The sequence below is a fragment of the Peromyscus leucopus genome, chromosome 5 (assembly GCF_004664715.2).
Source record: "Peromyscus leucopus breed LL Stock chromosome 5, UCI_PerLeu_2.1, whole genome shotgun sequence".
NCBI classification, from domain to species: domain Eukaryota; kingdom Metazoa; phylum Chordata; class Mammalia; order Rodentia; family Cricetidae; genus Peromyscus; species Peromyscus leucopus.
In genome coordinates this window covers 133,479,872-133,499,124 of record NC_051067.1, presented here as the reverse complement: position 1 = coordinate 133,499,124, position 19,253 = coordinate 133,479,872, and the positions used below count along the sequence as shown (strand labels likewise).

At 43.3% G+C, this 19,253-nt stretch overlaps 1 protein-coding gene across 1 annotated transcript; it reads right to left on the bottom strand.

Moving 5' to 3' along the window:
• Positions 1 to 4,094: 4,094 nt before the first annotated feature.
• LOC114695699 (elongation factor 1-alpha 1-like) lies at positions 4,095 to 14,266 on the bottom strand. The gene is given in 5 exon segments (XM_037206483.1): positions 4,095 to 4,489; positions 4,491 to 4,515; positions 4,518 to 5,174; positions 8,056 to 8,060; positions 14,256 to 14,266. Coding segments are annotated over 5 exon segments (969 nt in total). The 3' UTR covers positions 4,095 to 4,218.
• Between the last annotated feature and the right edge of the window lie 4,987 nt (positions 14,267 to 19,253).

The following is a 19,253-nucleotide window of genomic DNA, read 5'->3' as shown; positions in this document are numbered from 1 at the left end:
TGCCACAAACCCTTCAGAGATGCTGAGCAAGTGAAAGCGGGGAGTTAGGGTGCATGGGATCAAGATATATTGTATACACGTATGGAGCTGCTAAAGAATAAAGAAAAGGTATTTAAAAATATGGCCAAGCAGCTTTACATTTGAATCTAACCATTTTCCTACTCATGTTGCTAATGCCTGTCCTCGTGGATCTTGGTGAATCTGTGTAAGGGTGTGTGCTAGCTGACGTTCCTCATTGCTGTGACCAAATACCCAAAGCAAAGCAACTTAAAGGAGGAAGAACTTGTTTGGTTCCTGGTTCGAGGACACAGTCCACTGTGGTGGCCAAGGAGGTTCACAGCTGTGGCAGTAACTTATATCTGGGCAGATGAGGAAGCAGAGAAAGGGAGGGCTGGTGTTCTGTTCAGTCTGGGACCCCAGCCCGTGGAGTGGTGCCGCTCACTTTCAGAGCAGGTCCTTGTCCTCTAGTTAATCATCTCTGAAAATGTCCTCAGCGGTCACACCCAAGGGTATGCCTCATCAATGCCCTAGCTGTTCATTAATTTCATCATGCTGATAATCAGAATTAACTGTCACTGTGTATTGCAGTCTCATATCCAAGTCCTTCCTACTTGTACAAAAGCTGCAGCTCATGCCCGTCCATTTCTCAAAATCAGGAGTAGACAGATGTTCATACTCTATGCCAGTGATAGCCTGCGAATATGGGGCTATGGAATCCTCTACCCAAATGTAATTCAATAACCACCTTGCATGGGGCAGTTTTTCTTTCCATTGTACAGGTTTTTTTTTTCTCTTAGTTATTTGTCCCATGAGCTGGTCATAACCTAAGGGTCTGTTTTCTGTACAACATGTTCTGCTTTGTTGGGTCCAGCCCTTCCTAGAGCACTGGGAGAGAGGAGCTACTGAGAGTAGTTCTCTCCCCCTGAGCCTTGCCCCATCTTTTACCCCATGGGGCACTTCTACCCCCACTCCCCAATATCTGTGAGGTACCTTTAAATGCCAGGTGCCCAAGAACATATGACTTAACAGGAAAACAAAAACATGCAGTCAGCACGCTGTGGCTCCGATAAGAAGTAGATGGTCAAGGTCTGCAGAGGAGCGGCATGCAGCCCAGGCTGGGACAGGCGCGGAGACATCTAGAGGAAGTTGTGTTCATTTCCTATCTACTGTAATAAACACACACATTGTCAGGGACAGCAGTACATTGTCAAACCCACAGTTCCAGAGGTCAGAGTCTGTCATTGATTGCTAAGGGCTCAGATGAAGGTGCTGGCAGGTTTTGCACCTCTGCAGACCCACAGGAGAGGTCCTTGTCTTGTTAAGCTCCTAGAACTCTATTCCTTGTGTTCCTCGCTTAGGCAGAGGAGGGATCCAGCTGCGGAGAGTGACAAGTACCACATGCACCACTGAGTTGTTTTTTTTTTTTTTCCAGTTGATTTTAAGAAGTCTTTGAAGGGTTTTGGTCTAGACAGCATAGCAATTTAGAGGGATTGTGTGGGATAATAAGGTCAGGCAGGTAGATGTCATTGAGGAACTTGGGAATTCTGAACCAAGAGAGCGATTAGTAAGTCCCAGGTAAAAGAAAGGTTTATGGTTTTGGTTTTATTTGCAGTGCTGAGAATAAAACCTAGAGTCATATCCATTCCAGACAGGTATTCTACCCTGGGAAGATTTTTAACCTAGATTTTCTTTTCTTTCTTTTCTTCTCTCTCTCTCTCTCTCTCTCTCTCTCTCTCTCTCCCTCTCCCTCCCTCCCTTCTTTTGTTGTTGTTGTTTTGTTGAGACAAGGTCTTTCTACACAGCCCTAGCTGTCCTGGAACTTATTATTAGCATAGATTGTCTTAAGAATTGTATCCTATTACAGAGACACTTGCTCATCTATGTTCATTGCTGCTCTCTCTATTCATAATAGCTTAAAAAAAAGAAAAAGAAATAGAAATAGCCGGGTGGTGGTGGCGCACGCCTTTAATCCCAGCACTCGGGAGGCAGAGCCAGGCGGATCTCTGTGAGTTCGAGGCCAGCCTGGGCTACCAAGTGAGTCCCAGGAAAGGCGCAAAGCTACACAGAGAAACCCTGTCTCGAAAAACCAAAAAAAAAAAAAAAAAAGAAAGAAAGAAATGGAAATAGCCTAGAGGCCTATCAGTAATGAATGGATAATGAAAATGTGGTAAGTCTACACAACATAATTTTATTTATCCATAAAGAAAATGGAATTAGGTAATTTGAAGGGAAGCACATGCATGGACACAGAAAATATTAAGTTCGGGAATCCAGAGTTGGAGAGAGAACATTGAATATTCTGTCATTGAGAAGGCTTAGCCTCTAGCTTCTTCTAAGACACACTGTCCATGAGGAGGAGGGCAGATGCCAGGAGGCCAGACAGGAGCCCATAGGAGGGGAAGTTTGCTAATAGCAGAAAATTATCCTGTAATTAAATTTTAGTGACTGGTATTAGTTAAAACCGCAAAAGTTGAGGTTGTTTGGATTAGCATCTGAACATTTATGAGAAATGGTATATTCCTGGTTGTGTTCTGTTAGGAACTGCTGTTCAGATGCCTCCAGGTGCATTTCTTCTTCTGACCAGGAAGGCTACTGAGAATGTGGTGTTCTGCTGTGGCACATTTCTACATGTTTAATGTTTCCATTGAGTTTCACTTTTATTTTTATCTGAATGCTTTTCATCTTGCGGTAGTTCTCACATGCAAATTTAATTTTTCCTTTTAAAAACTGTTTTCTTTGATATATGTGTATATATTTCTCATATCCACCAATTTCCTCCTTTCTCCTTCCCCTGGACCTCCCAAATGTCTCCCAGCCTCCTATCTCCTTTTTCTATCCCACAGCATCCAATCAGTGCTGCTGTAAACACACAGGCATGACCTCATCCGCTGGAGCGTGCGCAGTCCACCAGTGGCCACACCCTCAAAGACAAATGGCCATCCTTCCCCAGTGGCTGTCAACTGCCAACAGATCCTTGAGGCAGGGTGGGGTCTTGTGAGCACCTCACCCATCCATGCTGGCATTTCTGACTGGCTTGATCCTACGTAGGTCATACAGGAGCAACCACTGCTGCTGTGAGTTCATGGGTACCACAGGCACCGCTGCTGTGAGTTCATGGGTACCACGAGCTCCGCTGCTGTGAGTTCATGGGTACCACGGGCTCCGCTGCTGTGAGTTCATGGGTACCACGAGCTCCGCTGCTGTGAGTGTATGGTTACCACAGGCTCCGCTGCTGTGAGTTCATGGGTACCACGAGCTCCGCTGCTGTGAGTTCATGGGTACCACAGGCACCGCTGCTGTGAGTTCATGGGTACCACGAGCTCCGCTGCTGTGAGTTCATGGGTACCACGGGCTCCGCTGCTGTGAGTTCATGGGTACCACGGGCTCCGCTGCTGTGAGCTCATGGGTACCACGAGCTCCGCTGCTGTGAGTTCATGGGTACCACTTGCACACCAAGTCAGAAGCTACCATCTCGCAGCACTCCTTCCAGTCCCTAGCTTTCATGCCTACTTTCCTCTCTGCTTTCGCTATCTTCTCTGAGCGTGCTGGTATCGATGTTCCATTTAGGACTGAGCACACCCAGTCACTTATTCTCAGCACTTTGGCAAGTTTTGAGACTCTGTATTAACTGTTGTCCACTACAAAATGAAGCTTTTTCTGAGCACAGGTTTAATTTTTCTAATTCAACTTTGAAAAAAGAAAGACATGGACAGTGGCCCTGTCCTGGGTAGAACTGTCAATGATGCTAAGCATTGGAGCCACTCAGAGCCCTCCTGATTATCTACTTCAGGCTCAATGGTGCACACCCAAAGGGCAAGGCACATGTCCTAAGGTGAAGGGTACTGAGGTCAAATTTTAATGAATGAAATGTCTTGGTTTGTGTTTTCTTTCTTTCTTTTTTTTTTCTCTCATTAAACTTGTTTTAATGGGTCTCAAAATTCTGTGACAGATTTTTGGTCAAGTTGTTTCCATTAAAAAGTACTGATTTTGCAAACTAATAACTTAAAACTGCCACACACACACACACACACACACACACACACACACAAAATGGTCCACAAAACATTCTCCTTTCCTTCTGAAGGTTTTACGATGATGCATTGTTATCATTAACCAGTCTTTTACTATTAAACTTAAATGGCCAATTGAGACAAACAGTTCTGAGACCGTTCTTCCACCACTGATTAAGACTGGGGTGGCAGGTGTTAGAGAGAATATTCATTTAGCCTTCTGAGCTTTCTGGGCAGACTTGGTGACTTTGCCAGCTCCAGCAGCCTTCTTGTCCACAGCTTTGATGACACCCACAGCAACTGTCTGCCTCATGTCAAGAATAGCAAAATGACCCAATGGAGGATAATCAGAGAAGCTCTCAACACACATGGGCTTGCCAGGAACCATATCAACGATGGCTGCATCACCGGATTTCAAGAATTTAGGGCCATCTTCCAGTTTCTTACCAGAACGACGACGATCAATCTTTTCTTTAAGCAAACTTGCATGCTATGTGAGCAGTGTACAATCCAGCACAGGAGCGTAGCCAGCACTGATTTGGCCTGGATGGTTCAGGATAATCACCTGAGCGGTGAAGCCAGCAGCTTCCATGGGTGGGTCATTTTTGCTGTCACCAGCAACATTGCCACGTCTAACGTCTTTGACAGATGCGTTCTTTACATTGAAGCCCACGTTGTCCCCAGGAAGAGCTTCACTCAAAGCTTCGTGGTGCATTTCAACAGACTTTACTTCTGTTGTCACATTGACTGGAGCAAAGGTAACCACCATTCCAGGTTTTAACACTCCAGTCTCCACTCGGCCCACAGGGACGGTTTCAATACCACCAATTTTGCAGACATCCTGGAGGGGCAGTCGCAGAGGCTTGTCAGTTGGACGAGTCGGTGGCAGGATGCAACCCAAAGCTTCCAGCAGTGTGGTCCCACTGGCACTGCCATTTTTGCGGGTGACTTTCCATCCCTTGAACCAAGGCGTATTAGCACTTGGCTCCAGCATGTTGCCACCATTCCAACCAGAAATTGGCACAAATGCTTCTGTGTCAGGGTTGTAGCCAATTTTCTTAATGTAGGTGCTGACTTCCTTAACAATTTCCTCATATCTCTTCTGGCTGTAGGGTGGCTCGGTGGAATCCATTTTGTTGACACCAACAATTAGCTGTTTCACACCTCCTCAATAATCACAGCAAATCTATGTGAACAGCAGTGAAAAGGTTTAATCATCAGATAGTTTGTGTTTTCTTGTTCAACTACCCTTAGCTCTGAGACTAGCTGAGCCTGAAGCTCTTCCACTTAAATTGGTGAACAGAAATGTTGATTCTCATGAGTTTGTTTATTGTACTGGACTATTTTCAACATCTTCTAAGATGGGAATAGTAGCAAACCCAACCATTCCAAGGAAAAGAAAGCTGAATTTATTTTGTTGTAAAGAGTTTAGAGTTTAGATGAAATGGTATTATTTGGTACATACGAAGATATGTAGGATGCTAAATTATTCATTAGAAATCTGTTCAAAGCAACATGAGATAGATATTCCTGAGTTTTGCTATGCTCAGAACGTGGAGAAGCCAAATATCTACCCTGAAACCACATGAGAGTAACTAAGATGTGGGAGGTGGATGGACTCAGAAACTGGCAGGCACAGTGGAGGCAGACTGCCAATAGTGCTCCTGTATCTAAATGGAGTCATGTGATTAGGGAGGTCACAGGGACAGGAACAAAAGTGGTGTGTGCCACTTCCCAGCCTGGCCCTCAGTCCTGTTCCCTTGTCAGCAGACAGGAAGCAGAGGTCCCTTTCTAAGGTACTTTGGGGAAAGCCTGGCTTACTGAGGATACAGCAAGTGATGGGACCATGGGAAGATCTCCATGGAGGCTGGATGTAGCATGCTTGGATCTACCCACAACAACCCAGAGTCCCAGAGAAGAAGGGATGGGGCTCTAAAATTGAGATATCTGCAATATGCATCATTCTCTCTCTCTCTCTCTCTCTCTCTCTCTCTCTCTCTCTCTCTCTCTCTCTCTCTCTCTCCCTTACTGCTCCCTGGAGTAAAGGACCAGCCAGGACCCTGGGAAGAGCATGGCAGAATGGGGAACACTGTGTAGCATCCAGACAGGAGCAACAAACATGAGCTGCCCAGACACTGGAGAAAAGCTTCAAAGCCTGGCAAGGGAGTCTGACGCTGAGTGATCTCAGTGGTTCTGCTCCCACTCCTGCTATGACAGACAGGACCTACAGGGACCAGAGGAAGTGAGGAAGTGAGGGAACTTGGCAGAGAGAACTAAGGGAAATACTAGGAATAGGCCTTCCCTAACCAGGAAGAAACACAGAAAGAGAACTTCACACCTTCTACTGCATTTCATTACTCATTGGTGGCTGTATTGTTTTAAACTTTAACTTTTTCTTTTTTATAAATATAGCTTTGTAGTAAGTAGACATTCCAGCCTTGATCTGGAAGTTCCAACCCCCATTGAGGCTTCGGTAACTGTCACACCTACAAGGCAGAGCCAAGAGAGGACCCTGAAGACCTGAGATCCGGATGCGCCGGCTCTCTTGGTTCCTGGACCCTGGACGCTGGAAGGAGACCGAGCAGAGTTCTCCAGAGAACACTGCCGGACTGCACTACACCTTGTCCAGAAGGGATGTAACCTATCCCTTCATTTATAAGTCACCCCACAAAATAAACCTCCCTTTTAACTATGTGGAGTGGTCTTAATAATTTCACCAATATAGCTTTACAGAATTTTTAGAATGCACACTTCTGTGTTCAGTTGATATATTGTATCTTGTCTCTCATTGGAAGCTTTTGTGTCTCTTCCTTTCCTCTAACCTTAATATAGAATATCTTCTCTACTGCTTTTCATACCTCAAACCCATAGATTCTCCCTTTCATCTTACTTTACCCACTCTTGTCCCCCTCCCAATCCCCCTTTCCTGTCAATATTTAAATACTGGTATGAATCACACATACATACAAAACAAACTATAAACTACATTTTCTTCATCCAGTACTCTGCCTCCATGTGTTATAAGGCTCATGGAACATCGAAGAAGAGGGGGCAGAAAGAATGTAAGAGGTAGTTGATAGGAAGGAGGGCTTTAGCTGTGACCTTCTGGGCATGGTGTAGCCATTATAATCATAAACTCGCAGGGGTCATGTTGTCTGCATTAGACCTGTACAAGACAGGACCTGCCAACAGTCAGTCATGGATGAGGGAGGGGCTCATGGGGCTCTACTTGAAAAGCAATTGTCTATGGATGCTCGGAGCGTTATTGTCTTCAATTGTGCACATACGAGCCCACTGAGTGAGCCTACTGGGTGAGCCCACTGGGCTCCAATGGAGAGTTTCAAACCCATGGTCGTGTGGATGGGGCTAGTTACACTCAGTGGGTTACAAAACAAAAAAATAAGGATGAAGGGATTTGTAGAGAGAAGGGGATGTTGAAGGAGGTGGGGGAGGGGAAAGATGTGCTGTAGAGAGAGGTGAGAGTAGTCAGAATGCATTTTATACACATATGACACTGTCAAGTAATGACTTTAACTTTAAAAGTCCCTCATGGGAGGCAAAGCACACACGCGCCTTCATAGCCTACACGGAGACTGGTGTTGGCAAACCATCAGTTCTCACTGCAGCCGGCGTTTCCCTGGGACTCACGTCCAAGTGAAGACAACCTAACATGCAGACTCACATAAATAAAGCAAGCAAGAGAAACCAATGGTGGGGGGCTACAAGTCAGTGGATGCATGCACTCTACCAGAGGCATAAAGCGTGAGGCAGCATCCCACTATGTCACGCACAAGCTGGCAGCTTCTGAACTCCAGGAGTCAAGGAGGGTGAGGTAGCCGACACACCAGGAAAATATTTCCGAGCACCACTTTTGAAAAGGCTCAAAAAACAAATAGAGAGCTCAAATAAACAGACAAGGAATTTAGTTCTGGACCAAGATGAGAAAGTTTACTGTACTAGCTGGTTTTGTGTGTCCACTTGACGCAAGCTAGAGTCATCAGAGGAAGGAGCCTCAGTCAGTCGATAAAATGTCTCCTGCCCTCACCCAGGCTGGAGGTCCTGGGTTCTATAAGAAAGCAGGCTAAGAAAGCCATGGGAAGTAAGCCAGTAAGCAGCACACCGCCATACCTTCTGCATTAGTTCCTGCCCCCAAGTTCCTGCCCTGCTTGAGTTCCTGTCCTGACAATGCTGAATAAACCCCCATCTCCCCACCTTGCCTTTTGGTCATGGTGTTTTGTCACAGCAATAGAAACTCTAAGACAGTTACCAAAATGCATGAAAAAAAAATCAGTAACTTGGAGGAAAACTTTTAAAACATGAAGGAAAAATTCAGCAAGGAAATTGAGACACTGAAAAAGAACCACGCAGAAACTTCTGAAATGAAAGAACCAACCAATCAAATAAAAATCACACAGCAGAAAGTATGATCAACAGGCAAGAGAAAGTAGAATTAATTTCAGGAATGGAGGACAAGGTCAGGATAACAATACATAAAGACATAAATAAAAAGTTAATGATCATGACCAAAACTCACAAGGAGTCTTGACTGCATTTAAGAAACCAAACCTAAAAATCCATAAGACAGAAGGAACTGAGATAAAGTCAGATGGCTTAGATAGTCTACCCAATGAAATTAAAACTGAGAATGTTCCAAGCCTAGAGAAAGAAATTGACGCACAAACATAGGAAACATTTAGAATCAAATAGACATGGCCAGAGAGGAATCTCTCCTAGTAAAGATATCAAAAAACACAAAGCAAAGAAACAAAACAAGAAGCCGTTAGGGGAAAACACCAACTACTACACAGGGCTGAAACATCAGAGTAACATCAGATCTGCCATCAATAGCTCTAAAAGCCAGGAAAGCATGGAATGATTGTTTTTCATCATATGCATGTGTGTGCATGTATATAGAAGCCAGAGGTTAATGTCAGATATCTTCCTTGACTGTTCTTCATCTCCTATATTATGGCAGGATCTCACATGAATATTGGTGAAATTATTAAGGCCACTCCACGTAGTTAAAAGGGAGGTTTATTTTGTGGGGTAACTTACAAGAGAATGGATAGTTTACAGAGTCTGGGAAAGGCGTAGCGCAGTCCAGTGGTGTTCTCTGGAGAACTCTGTTCGGTCTACCTCCAGCATCCAGGGTTCAGGAACCAAGAGAGCCAGCACATCTGGATCTTGGGTCTTCAGGTCCCTCTCTCGGCCCCGCCTTGTAGGCGTGACAGTTACCGAAGCCTCAATGAGGGTTGGAACTTCCAGATCAAAGCTGGAATGGCTACCCACTATATGTGCATGTGTATAGAAGCCAGAGGTTAATGTCAGATATCTTCCTTGACTGTTCTCCATCTCCTATATTATGGCAGGATCTCACATGAACCCATAGCTTATTGATTCATCTAGTCTAGCCAGCTTGCTTTAGGGATCCTGTGTTTTCACTTCCCAAGTGCTGGGATTACACGTGGGCCACCACATGGGTGCTAGGGATCTGAACCATAGTCTCACACTTGCATGGTAAGAACTTTTCTTGCTGAGGCATCGTCTCCTGAGCCCTGGAATGACATATTTCAAGCCCTGAAAGCAAATAGCTATCAACCAAAATTGCTATGCACAGCAAAGTTTCTATTAAAGTTGAGAGATAAATAAAACTATTTCAAGACAAACACGGGATAAGGCAATTCATGCTCACTAAGCCAGCACTGCAGGAAACTCTGAAAGGAATGCTATACACACAGGAAAAAGACAGTTTTATCTGTGTGAACAGAGGAGAACCAGAAAGAAACCAATCGTGTCCAACACAGTAAACATCCAACATTACCAGGAAAAGAAGGGAATTATGTAATTGTTGTTTTCTTACTCTTTTTGGCTCTTTACTCTTTGAGGGGCCCGCCACCCAGCTCCCCAGTAATCACAAAGAAGCTTATTCTTTCTTATGAATGCCCGGCCTTAGCTTGGATTATTTCTAGCTAGCTTTTCTTAATTTAAATTATCCCATTACCTTTTGCCTCTGGGCTTTTATCTTTCTATTCTGTAGCCCTTTCTTTACTTCTTACTCTGTGGCTTGCGGTGTAGCTGGGTGGCTGGTCCCTGGAGTCCTCCTCCTTCTCCTTTTCCTTTCTCCTTGATCTCTTCCCAGATTTCTCCTCCTATTTATTCCCTCTGCCTGCCAACCCCACCTATCCCTTCTCCTGCCTTGCTATTGGCTGTTAAGCTCTTTATTAGACTAATCAGATGTTTTAGACAGGCAAAGTATCGCAGAATTAAACAAATGCAACATAAAAGAATGCAACACATCTTTGCATCACTAAAACAAATGTTCCACAGCATAAAAAATGTCACACATCTTCAACTGATATTCAACAGCAGAACTATTAATCAGCCAGGAACCCAAACAACAACCAGCACACAATAATCGATAATGACAAAGGCCTCTTAGTTATAATCGTGAATGCAAATGACTTTAACTTAACAATTAAAAGACTCAGACTAACCAAGTGGATTAAAACTAAGATCCAGGACTGGCAAGATGACTTAGTGGGTAAAGGAAGTACTGATAAGGCTGAGAACCTAAGTCCAATGCCAGGAGCTCAAATGGTGGAAGAAGAGAACCCACAAGTTGTCCTCTGACCTCCATATAGTGCTGTGGTACATTGATGTACAAAACACACACACACACACACACACACACACACACACACACATACACACACACACACACACACACACACACACACACACACACACACACCTGATATCTCCAACAAATTCACGTACCTAGGAAATACTCCCTGCCCCTGAAGAAAAACAAGAATCAAAGGTTTGAAATCAACCTATCAAAGAAATGGAAATCATAAACAAGATGACACAGGAATCCCTATCTGATAAATTAGACATCAAAGTAAAATTATTTAGAAGGAATAAAGAGGGCCAGTGTATGTTGATAAAGAGAGCAATTTTTTAAGATGATAAAAACCATTGTAAATATTTACTCCGTGAATCCTAGGACCCAAATTTTACAAAACAAACACTAAAAAGCCACAATAATAGTGGGAGACTCCAATATTCCACCCTCACATCTACAAAAATCTTTCAAATTAAAAATCATCAAAGAAACATCAGAACTAAGTTATAACATAGGTCAATGCATATCTATAGACCATTTCAGCCAACATATTGGGAACACACATTCTTCTCATGGAACAGTCTCAAAAATTGATCTCATTACAGCCACAAAACAAACCTTAACAAATACAAAAATTAAATTCCCTATATTTTTCAGATCATGTTGCAATAAAACTAGAAATCACTACCAAGGCTAGACTCAGAAAATACACAAATATTTGACCTTTGAATGAACAATGAGTCATTGATGAAATCAGGAAAGAAAATTTACAATTCCAAAAATCAAATGAAAACAATAGCACAACTTACCAGAACCTCCAGGATTCCTGAGAGGAAAGTTTATAACTATAAGTTCTCAACATTAAAAAATCAGAGAGATGGGAAATGAATAGCTCAGTGATGCCGCTCAATGCATTAGAAAAATCAAGAAGTTAGACCCAAATGCTGAAAATGTTAAACACTAATGATGAGGGCAGAAATCAATGAGAGATTTCTAAATCTAAAGACTGGAACATAAAACTAATAAAGTGAAGGGTTTGTTCTTTAAAATATTAACAAAATTAGAGCCGGGCGGTGGTGGCGCACGCCTTTAATCCCAGCACTCGGGAGGCAGAGCCAGGCGGATCTCCGTGAGTTCGAGGCCAGCCTGGGCTACCAAGTGAGCTCCAGGAAAGGCGCAAAGCTACGCAGAGAAACCCTGTCTCGAAAAACCAAAAATAAATAAATAAATAAATAAATAAAAAATAAATAAATAAAATAAAATAAAATATTAACAAAATTAACAGACTTCTAGGAAAACTAACCAGAGAAGGTGAGAGATAGAGAGAGGGGAGAGAGAGAGAGAGAGAGAGAGAGAGAGAGAGAGAGAGAGAGAGAGAGAGAGAGAGAAATCCAAATTCTGACCTAACTAAAGATATCTTAGCTGTGCATCACCTCTGTAGTGAACATTTGATATCCATACATTTTTGAACACTAAATTAGAAATCCTATGCAATAGAATCAAAGATTATGAATGGGCAGCCTACTTTATTTAAAAATTTGTTTTTATTTTTATGTATGTGTGTATGTATACATGCCATGTGTGTGCAGGTGGCCATGGAGGCCAGAAGAAGGAATCTGAGCTGGAGTCATAGGTAGTTGTGAGTCACCCAATATGAGTGCTGAGAACCAAAGTTAGATGTTCTGGGAGGGCAGCAAACAAATGCACTTAACTACTGAGCCATCTCTCCAGCCATTGGTATCCCACCTTACCTGGAATTTTAAAACCTATAAGAAAAAAAAGAGATGAAACTGAATTTCATGAACATTGAGTTTTAAATACTGTGTCTAGGTGAAAAAGATGTGAAAGAAGAATAGCAAGTTATTAAGAAAAGCTTAGAGGTTATGTCAAGACTATAGATAACTCCTGAGACACCTTTTTTCAACCTCTACACCTCATTTACCCCTCTCTGACCTCAGGTCTTCATTCCCAACCAGAACAAAATTCTGTATCAAAGGAAAATGTTAGTGACCTGTTTGAGGATAAAACCTTGAGGGAGAAGAGATTTCATATTATATTAGAATTTTCCATTTGTAAGGATGTCTCTCTCTGTTCATTAACAGGTAAATATTTTTGTTCTAGTTGATTCTCAGTTGGTTACGATAAGACACTGACCAGATGCAACATGGAAAACATGGGTTTATTTGGCTTCAGGCTACAGTCCACTGTGCAGGCAAGCCAAGACAGGAACTCAAGGCAGGGACTTGGAGGCAAGAACTGAAGCAGAGGTTTCCAGACTCCACAACGATAGGATAGGCAGTCTAGGATAGGCAGTCTGTGCCCAGAAAGCACATTCCTGAGAAACAGGCCTTCTGTGTGACTGTTAACTACAGCTCCGAATCCCTGGTTCTCAGAGAAAATTCCATTTCCTTCCCTGAGGGCTTTTTGGAGATATCTGGAGATACTTTTGGTTGTCATTATCCATGAGGAAACTGGGTGTTCCAGGCATTTATTAGGCAGAGAATACAATCAGACATCCTAATGCACAAGATAATTCCATTCTCCCAAAGGATGATCTGTCCCCAGATGTTAATAATACCGTGGTTGAGAAATCTAGCTCTAAAGATGGTCATGGGAGACATTGATAATGATTCTGAGAACCATCATGCTTGGAACTCTCAGCTCAGAACATTCTTCCTAGTGACATGGAGTCGACATACCCCAAAACACACTTAAGGGCCATAAGCAGATTCTAGCTACTCTGTGGTGATAACTGTCCATTTGCCCCATTGATTAGATGTGGGTCCTCCACAGATTATGGGCCATCAATACTTTGCTCAAGTTCTTTCATCCTTCCTCCCTCTTTTCTTCTGCACCAACAGACACAGCCCACCCTGCTCTCCAGCTTCACAACTGGGATGTCTACCTTGACCTATGACTCATCGTCTCTGAGCTCCAAGAGCTTATTGCACTGCTACTCTCCCTTCTTACATTCAATAAGAAACATACATTATTTGTATGTTTATGTGATGATACACACACACACACACACACACACATATATGATTTTGCAATTGTACATGGTTAATGGCTATGTCTATTAAATCTAAAAGCATTATTATCAAATTCAAGGATACCTAGAGTTTTCTCTTGTTATACTGTAAGAGTTTTCTAGTTTTGTTATTTTCGTTTATGTCTGTGATGCTCTTTGAGTTAATTTTTGGAAAAGATGTAAGATCTATGTTGGAATTCATTTTTTTTGCATGTGAGTATCCTATTATTTCTATTCAATCCATTTCAAAGGCGATTCCTTTCTCATATATTGTGTTTATCCCTTTGTAAAAAGAATACCCATTATCAAAAGAAGGAAATCCAAGCTGCAGGCTGAAAGCACGTATCTGCAAAAAGAATTTCAGAAGCTAGGGAGATGGCTTAGAGTGATCACTGTGCATGCATGTGCTGTGGGATGTCTTTCTGTATGCTGTGAATATGTGTTGCTCTGGTTGGTTGATAAATAAAGCTGCATTGGCCTATGGCATGGCAGGATAGAGCCAGGCAGGAAAATCCAAGAGAAATGGGGGAGGAAAAAGGAGAAGGAGACGCTGTGAGCTGCCAGCAGGAGAAGCAAGATGTAAAAATACGGGTAAGCCATGGTTACATGGCAACTTAGAGATGAATAGAAATTGGTTAAGTTATAGGAGCTAGCTAGCAACAGGCCTGCCATCTACCATACAGTTTGTAAATAATATAAACCTCTCTGGGGCCAAGCTGCTGCGAGATGTGGGTGGAAGAGATTCGTCAGAACCACCAGGGGGCAGGCAGGACTGGAGAAACCTTCCAACCACAAGCATGAGGACATGTGTTCAAAGCCCCAGAACACGCATTAAAAGGCAGTCATGGTCATGTGTGTACACAGCCCCAGTGCTGTGGAGGATGGACACAAAGGGATTCTTGGGGCTCAGTGGTTGCCAGCCTATCTTCAGATACAGTGAAAGATGTTTTCTGAAGGGAGTAAGGTGGATCATGACAGAAGAGGACACCCAGTATTCTCCTCTCTCTGGTCCCTGTGCTTGTGTACTCACTGGTGTGTACACTCATGGGCACATGTGTGTATGCCCCCACCTACACATACACAAAGACACTTCAGATAAGTAACAGGGTCTAGTAACACACTAGGAGTTTTTCCAGAAAGATAGAGGATTTTCTCTTTCTCTGGAACTTGCCATAAATTCCACATAATATCTTGTCCCAAATGGTGAGGGCTCATCTAAATGCAGCTTGGGAGCTCTAAGGAGCCCTTTGGGCTTCCGGTTTAACTCAAAAGTGCCAATCAAATAATTCTATATGTGACTAGGGTACTATATGCAGATGTTAAATGTGAAGACATCCAGAAAACTAGAATTTTCGTCTTTAAGAAGCACCATTTACTTATTGTTTAATCTGAGAAGGGTGTCCTTGGACAACCCAACCCCTGAGTACTTGTGATGATTTGAACGAGAATGGCCCCCATAGGCTCATATAGTTGAATGTTTAGTTTCCAGTTTGTGGACTAAGGTTTGGGAAGGATTAGGGGGTGTGGCCTTGTTGGAGGAGTTGTGTCACTGGGGATGGGCTTTGAGGTTTCAAAAGTCCACACCAAGCTCTCTCTCTCTCTCTCTCTCTCTCTCTCTCTCTCTCTCTCTCTCTTTCTGTGTGTGTGGGGGTCTGTCTATCTGTCTCTGTCTCTTTGCCTGTCTGTGTCTCTGTCCCTGTCTCCTCTCTCTGCCTACAACTAGCAGATCAGATGTGAGCTCTCAGCTGCTGCTCTAGCACCATGCCTGCCGCCTTTCTTGCCACCATGGTGATCATGGACTAAACCTCTGAAACTGTAAATGCCTCCTTTTATAAGTTGCCTTGGTCATGGTGTTTCTTCACAGCAGTAGAATAGTAATTAAGACAGTGCCTGACTTTTTTTTTTTTTTAACCAAAGTCCATAAAACCTCACCAATGGACAAATGTCAGAGAGCTGGAGTCATTCCCCATGGAAATGATCTCTGATAGCAGAGAACAGCCAAGTTCATGGTTTTCATTTTCAAAGCTGCTCCAGTGATATGTGAGGAAAGGAAGCAGCTACAGAAGTGCATCTGATTTCGATGAGGGTGGGGGAGGGGCACCAGGCTTCCCACCACCGCCAGAGAATGATTTCTGTGAATCACAGGCAAGACCCTGGCCTGCTTCTGGAGGGTGAGGAAAGTGAACATCTGCTTTAACAACTGGGCATGCACACTCACCACACATGGAAGTCATCAAGGACAGGCTGACCGTGTTGGACAAGATGATGTGTTGGTATAAACAAGGACGGCTCTGTGTCCTCACAGTTGGAGGAGGTCCATTGTCAGGGCTCTGGCTGGGCTGACCATCAGTTCCAACAGTGCACATGTGTTGTCTCATCATCTTTTTTGTATAATTTACTAAAGGATTGAGATGGTTTTAATATGTAAATATTTTAAGTTAGAAAACTGACTCCTCATCCTTCCATCATTAAATCACAGAGCTTCCAAAACTAGAGAAAATAAATAAATAAAAAGCTGCGTATTCAGCTAAAAATAAAAATGAATCTCAAATGCAATTTCCTCTTTGAATGGTTTCCTCTGTTCTCCAGAAAGAAATTGACTCCTCTTTCTAGGTTCCCACTACTTTCTAATCACGCTCCCTCTGGCCATGCCGCACTGCGTTGTAATTATCGGTCTCCGTGTTTGGTGCTGGAGACATGAGGTTAACAAGTCACAAGTGTGGTGATATTCTATTTGTGCTGAAATGTGGTGATATTTTATTTGTATGTTAATAAATAAAGTTTGCCTGGAGATCAGAGGACATAGCCAGCCATAAACAAAAGTCAGGCAGTGGTAGCACACGCCCTTAATCCGATCACATGGCAAGCAGAGTCTCTGTGTGTTCAAGGACACAGTAGGGAACAACCAAGTGTGGTAACACACGCCTTTAATCCCAGTACCAACCATAGAGACCTGGAGGTCTGTACAGACAGGCAGTGACAAGGAGGTGAGGTAGCTGGGCTAAGAGCCAATGAGAAGGCAGAACAGCAAGGCAATAAAGGCACAGGTTAGACAGGAAGTAGCTCTCTCTCTCTCTCTCTCTCTCTCTCTGGGGAAGCTAAGGTGGCAAGGTGAGCTAAGGTCAGCTGGTGGCTCTCACTATTTCTCTGATCTCTATGGCATTCACTCCTGTATTTGGCTCTGTGTTTCTTATTTAACAAGACTGTTTAGAAATTCATCTACACACACTTTGGTTGTCATGCAGTAGAAACTTTCATGCCATCTACAATAAAGCTTAACTATGACTGGAGATGTAGAGTGTTCGCTTAACATGTGCAAGGCCCTGGGTTCTACCCTGCACAAGAAAAAAGCAGGCAAAACAAACAAGAACAGCCACCAAAGCCACCCCCACCTAGCCACTGATCCACAGAACCCAGACACTCCAGGAAATACGTACTGTGGTTGCTTTACCTGAGTTTCTGAGTAACGGTTGGTTTTCAATAACTACACAGGCAATTTTAAGATCCTATGCATTTGTCTGCCGCTTCCCACCTCTTTTTTAATCTGTGTTTCTGGTTGAGTTCACTGGCAGCCTGCATTGAGGCATGATAGAGTGCGAGGTGCATGTGCCTCCCCCGATTCTTGCTGGCTTTTTAAGAGAAGGGCATTCCCACCAGACTTTAGGCATACAGGACTGGCATCAGTTGCTGGCAAACATCATTAGTGGCCTCTAGCAATACCACTGTGTCCACTCATTTTTGGTTTGGGTTTTTATTATTTCTGATGGGGTCTTATGTATCCCAGGCTGGCTGGAACTTGCTAAGTAACTGAGGATAATCTCGAACTTCTAATCCTCTAGCCTCTCCCAGTTAGTACTGAGACTACAAACATGTGCCACCATGTACATTTTTGCAGTTTGCAGAAGAAGGGCAGGATTAACCTGAAGGATAGGAAGGTACTCCTAGGTCACCTAACTTCTTCCATCCGCCTTTAATCTCTTCAAGTTTATCCCACCAAGTGGAGGAAGAACAGTTACTTCCTACCCTCATTGAGCTGATTTTTTAATAAAAATCTATGTTCCCTCCTCTAGCTTCTAAATCTGTGGCTTTCTACGGTGTGTATTTCCTTTCTCAACCCAGCCTGCTTCTTGAAAAATCAAGAACACTTGGCTTTCAGACTGTGCATTAGCTAAGGAGTTAAAAATCTCACTTGGAAACTCACAGCTGAATGATGATTGCATGTGCGAAGCTGCATCCACCCCTCCTCCAGGGACAATGCATAACAGAAGACCATTGCTCCCTTTTTATTGATAGGAAGATAATGAAGTAAAAGATTAGAAAAACATGACTTAATAGCAAAACTTTCCCCTGAAGTGATGGTTTCCACCCCTGGCAGGACTCTAATTTTAGATGGCAAGGCCACATACATAAACTGGAATGTTCATGTAAGCCAGAGAATAACAGACACGGAGCTGTGATAGCAAAGGTCCGAGTGTCAGAGCCGTGAGAAGGCACTGGCCTGTGAAGAGCTGTGAGAAGCACACATCTCATTCCACAGAGCTACCTCCTATGCCCTCTACTAGAGGGGCTGACAATTTTGAAGACTTCATGTCCTAGTTTCCTTAGGGGTCAGTTAAGGGTCAGCGGTAAGATTCTGCAAGGAAACAAGTATTAACACACTAGAAAGTCTAAGCCGGCTCTTGCATTCTGAATGAAAGAGATAGATGCTGGACAAGGTTTCTAACAAACCTCTCCTTCAGTCTCACTGTCAGCAACGGAAAACATTCCCCATCACTCTCTGATCTATGAAGTAAGGATATCTGTGATGAGAAGAACCATGTGAAAGCCCTTTGAGTCCTTCCTTTCCAGTAAAGGATTTCCGGGGCATGTTCCGGAAGTTCTGTAGGAATTGGTACATCCTCCAAAGCCTTGAAGGATGTAGAGGTGATTATTACAATTTGATTCCTATTCACTTCCTCCACAGAGCCACAGAGAAGGGACGGTTCTTGGGAAAGGACAATGTATATATTAAGGCTAATTAGGAAGAGAATTTAATACAGTTGGTCTTTTTGATACAGTCTCTATTGCAGCAAAATGGCGCAGTCACAGATATCTATGATGCTGCTATATTTAGGAAATATTTCCTGTCCTGGCCCAAATAATAAAGAAACCCAGGGGCAACATGCTTCTGCCTGACAGGGACAGCAGAACACCTGACTATCTTTCCCCTGGCCCATGCAAGGGAATTTTTGGAAATTTTGATATCTTTACTTTCTATCTTGTCCATCATTTTCTGTGACATCTGTGTGGATGACCTGAGGTTAGAAAGTTCCTCAGATTCCTAAGTAAGACATGTGCTTGCTAAACGATAGAAAGATAACACCATAAAGACATGGACTTCCAGTCATTAAAAAAGAGGCATGATTCTTGTTAGGTCTTTGTGTGTTTGGAGCACTGCCTATGTGGAATACAGGTCTCTTTCTGTAGCACAAATATTGAGTGAACTGAAACATTCACTTCCATCTGTGATCTGGACTCCGGGGAAAGAAAAGCCAAGCTGGATGACCTGAGAACACAGCTAGGCATTCTTATGTCGCCCCACAATTTA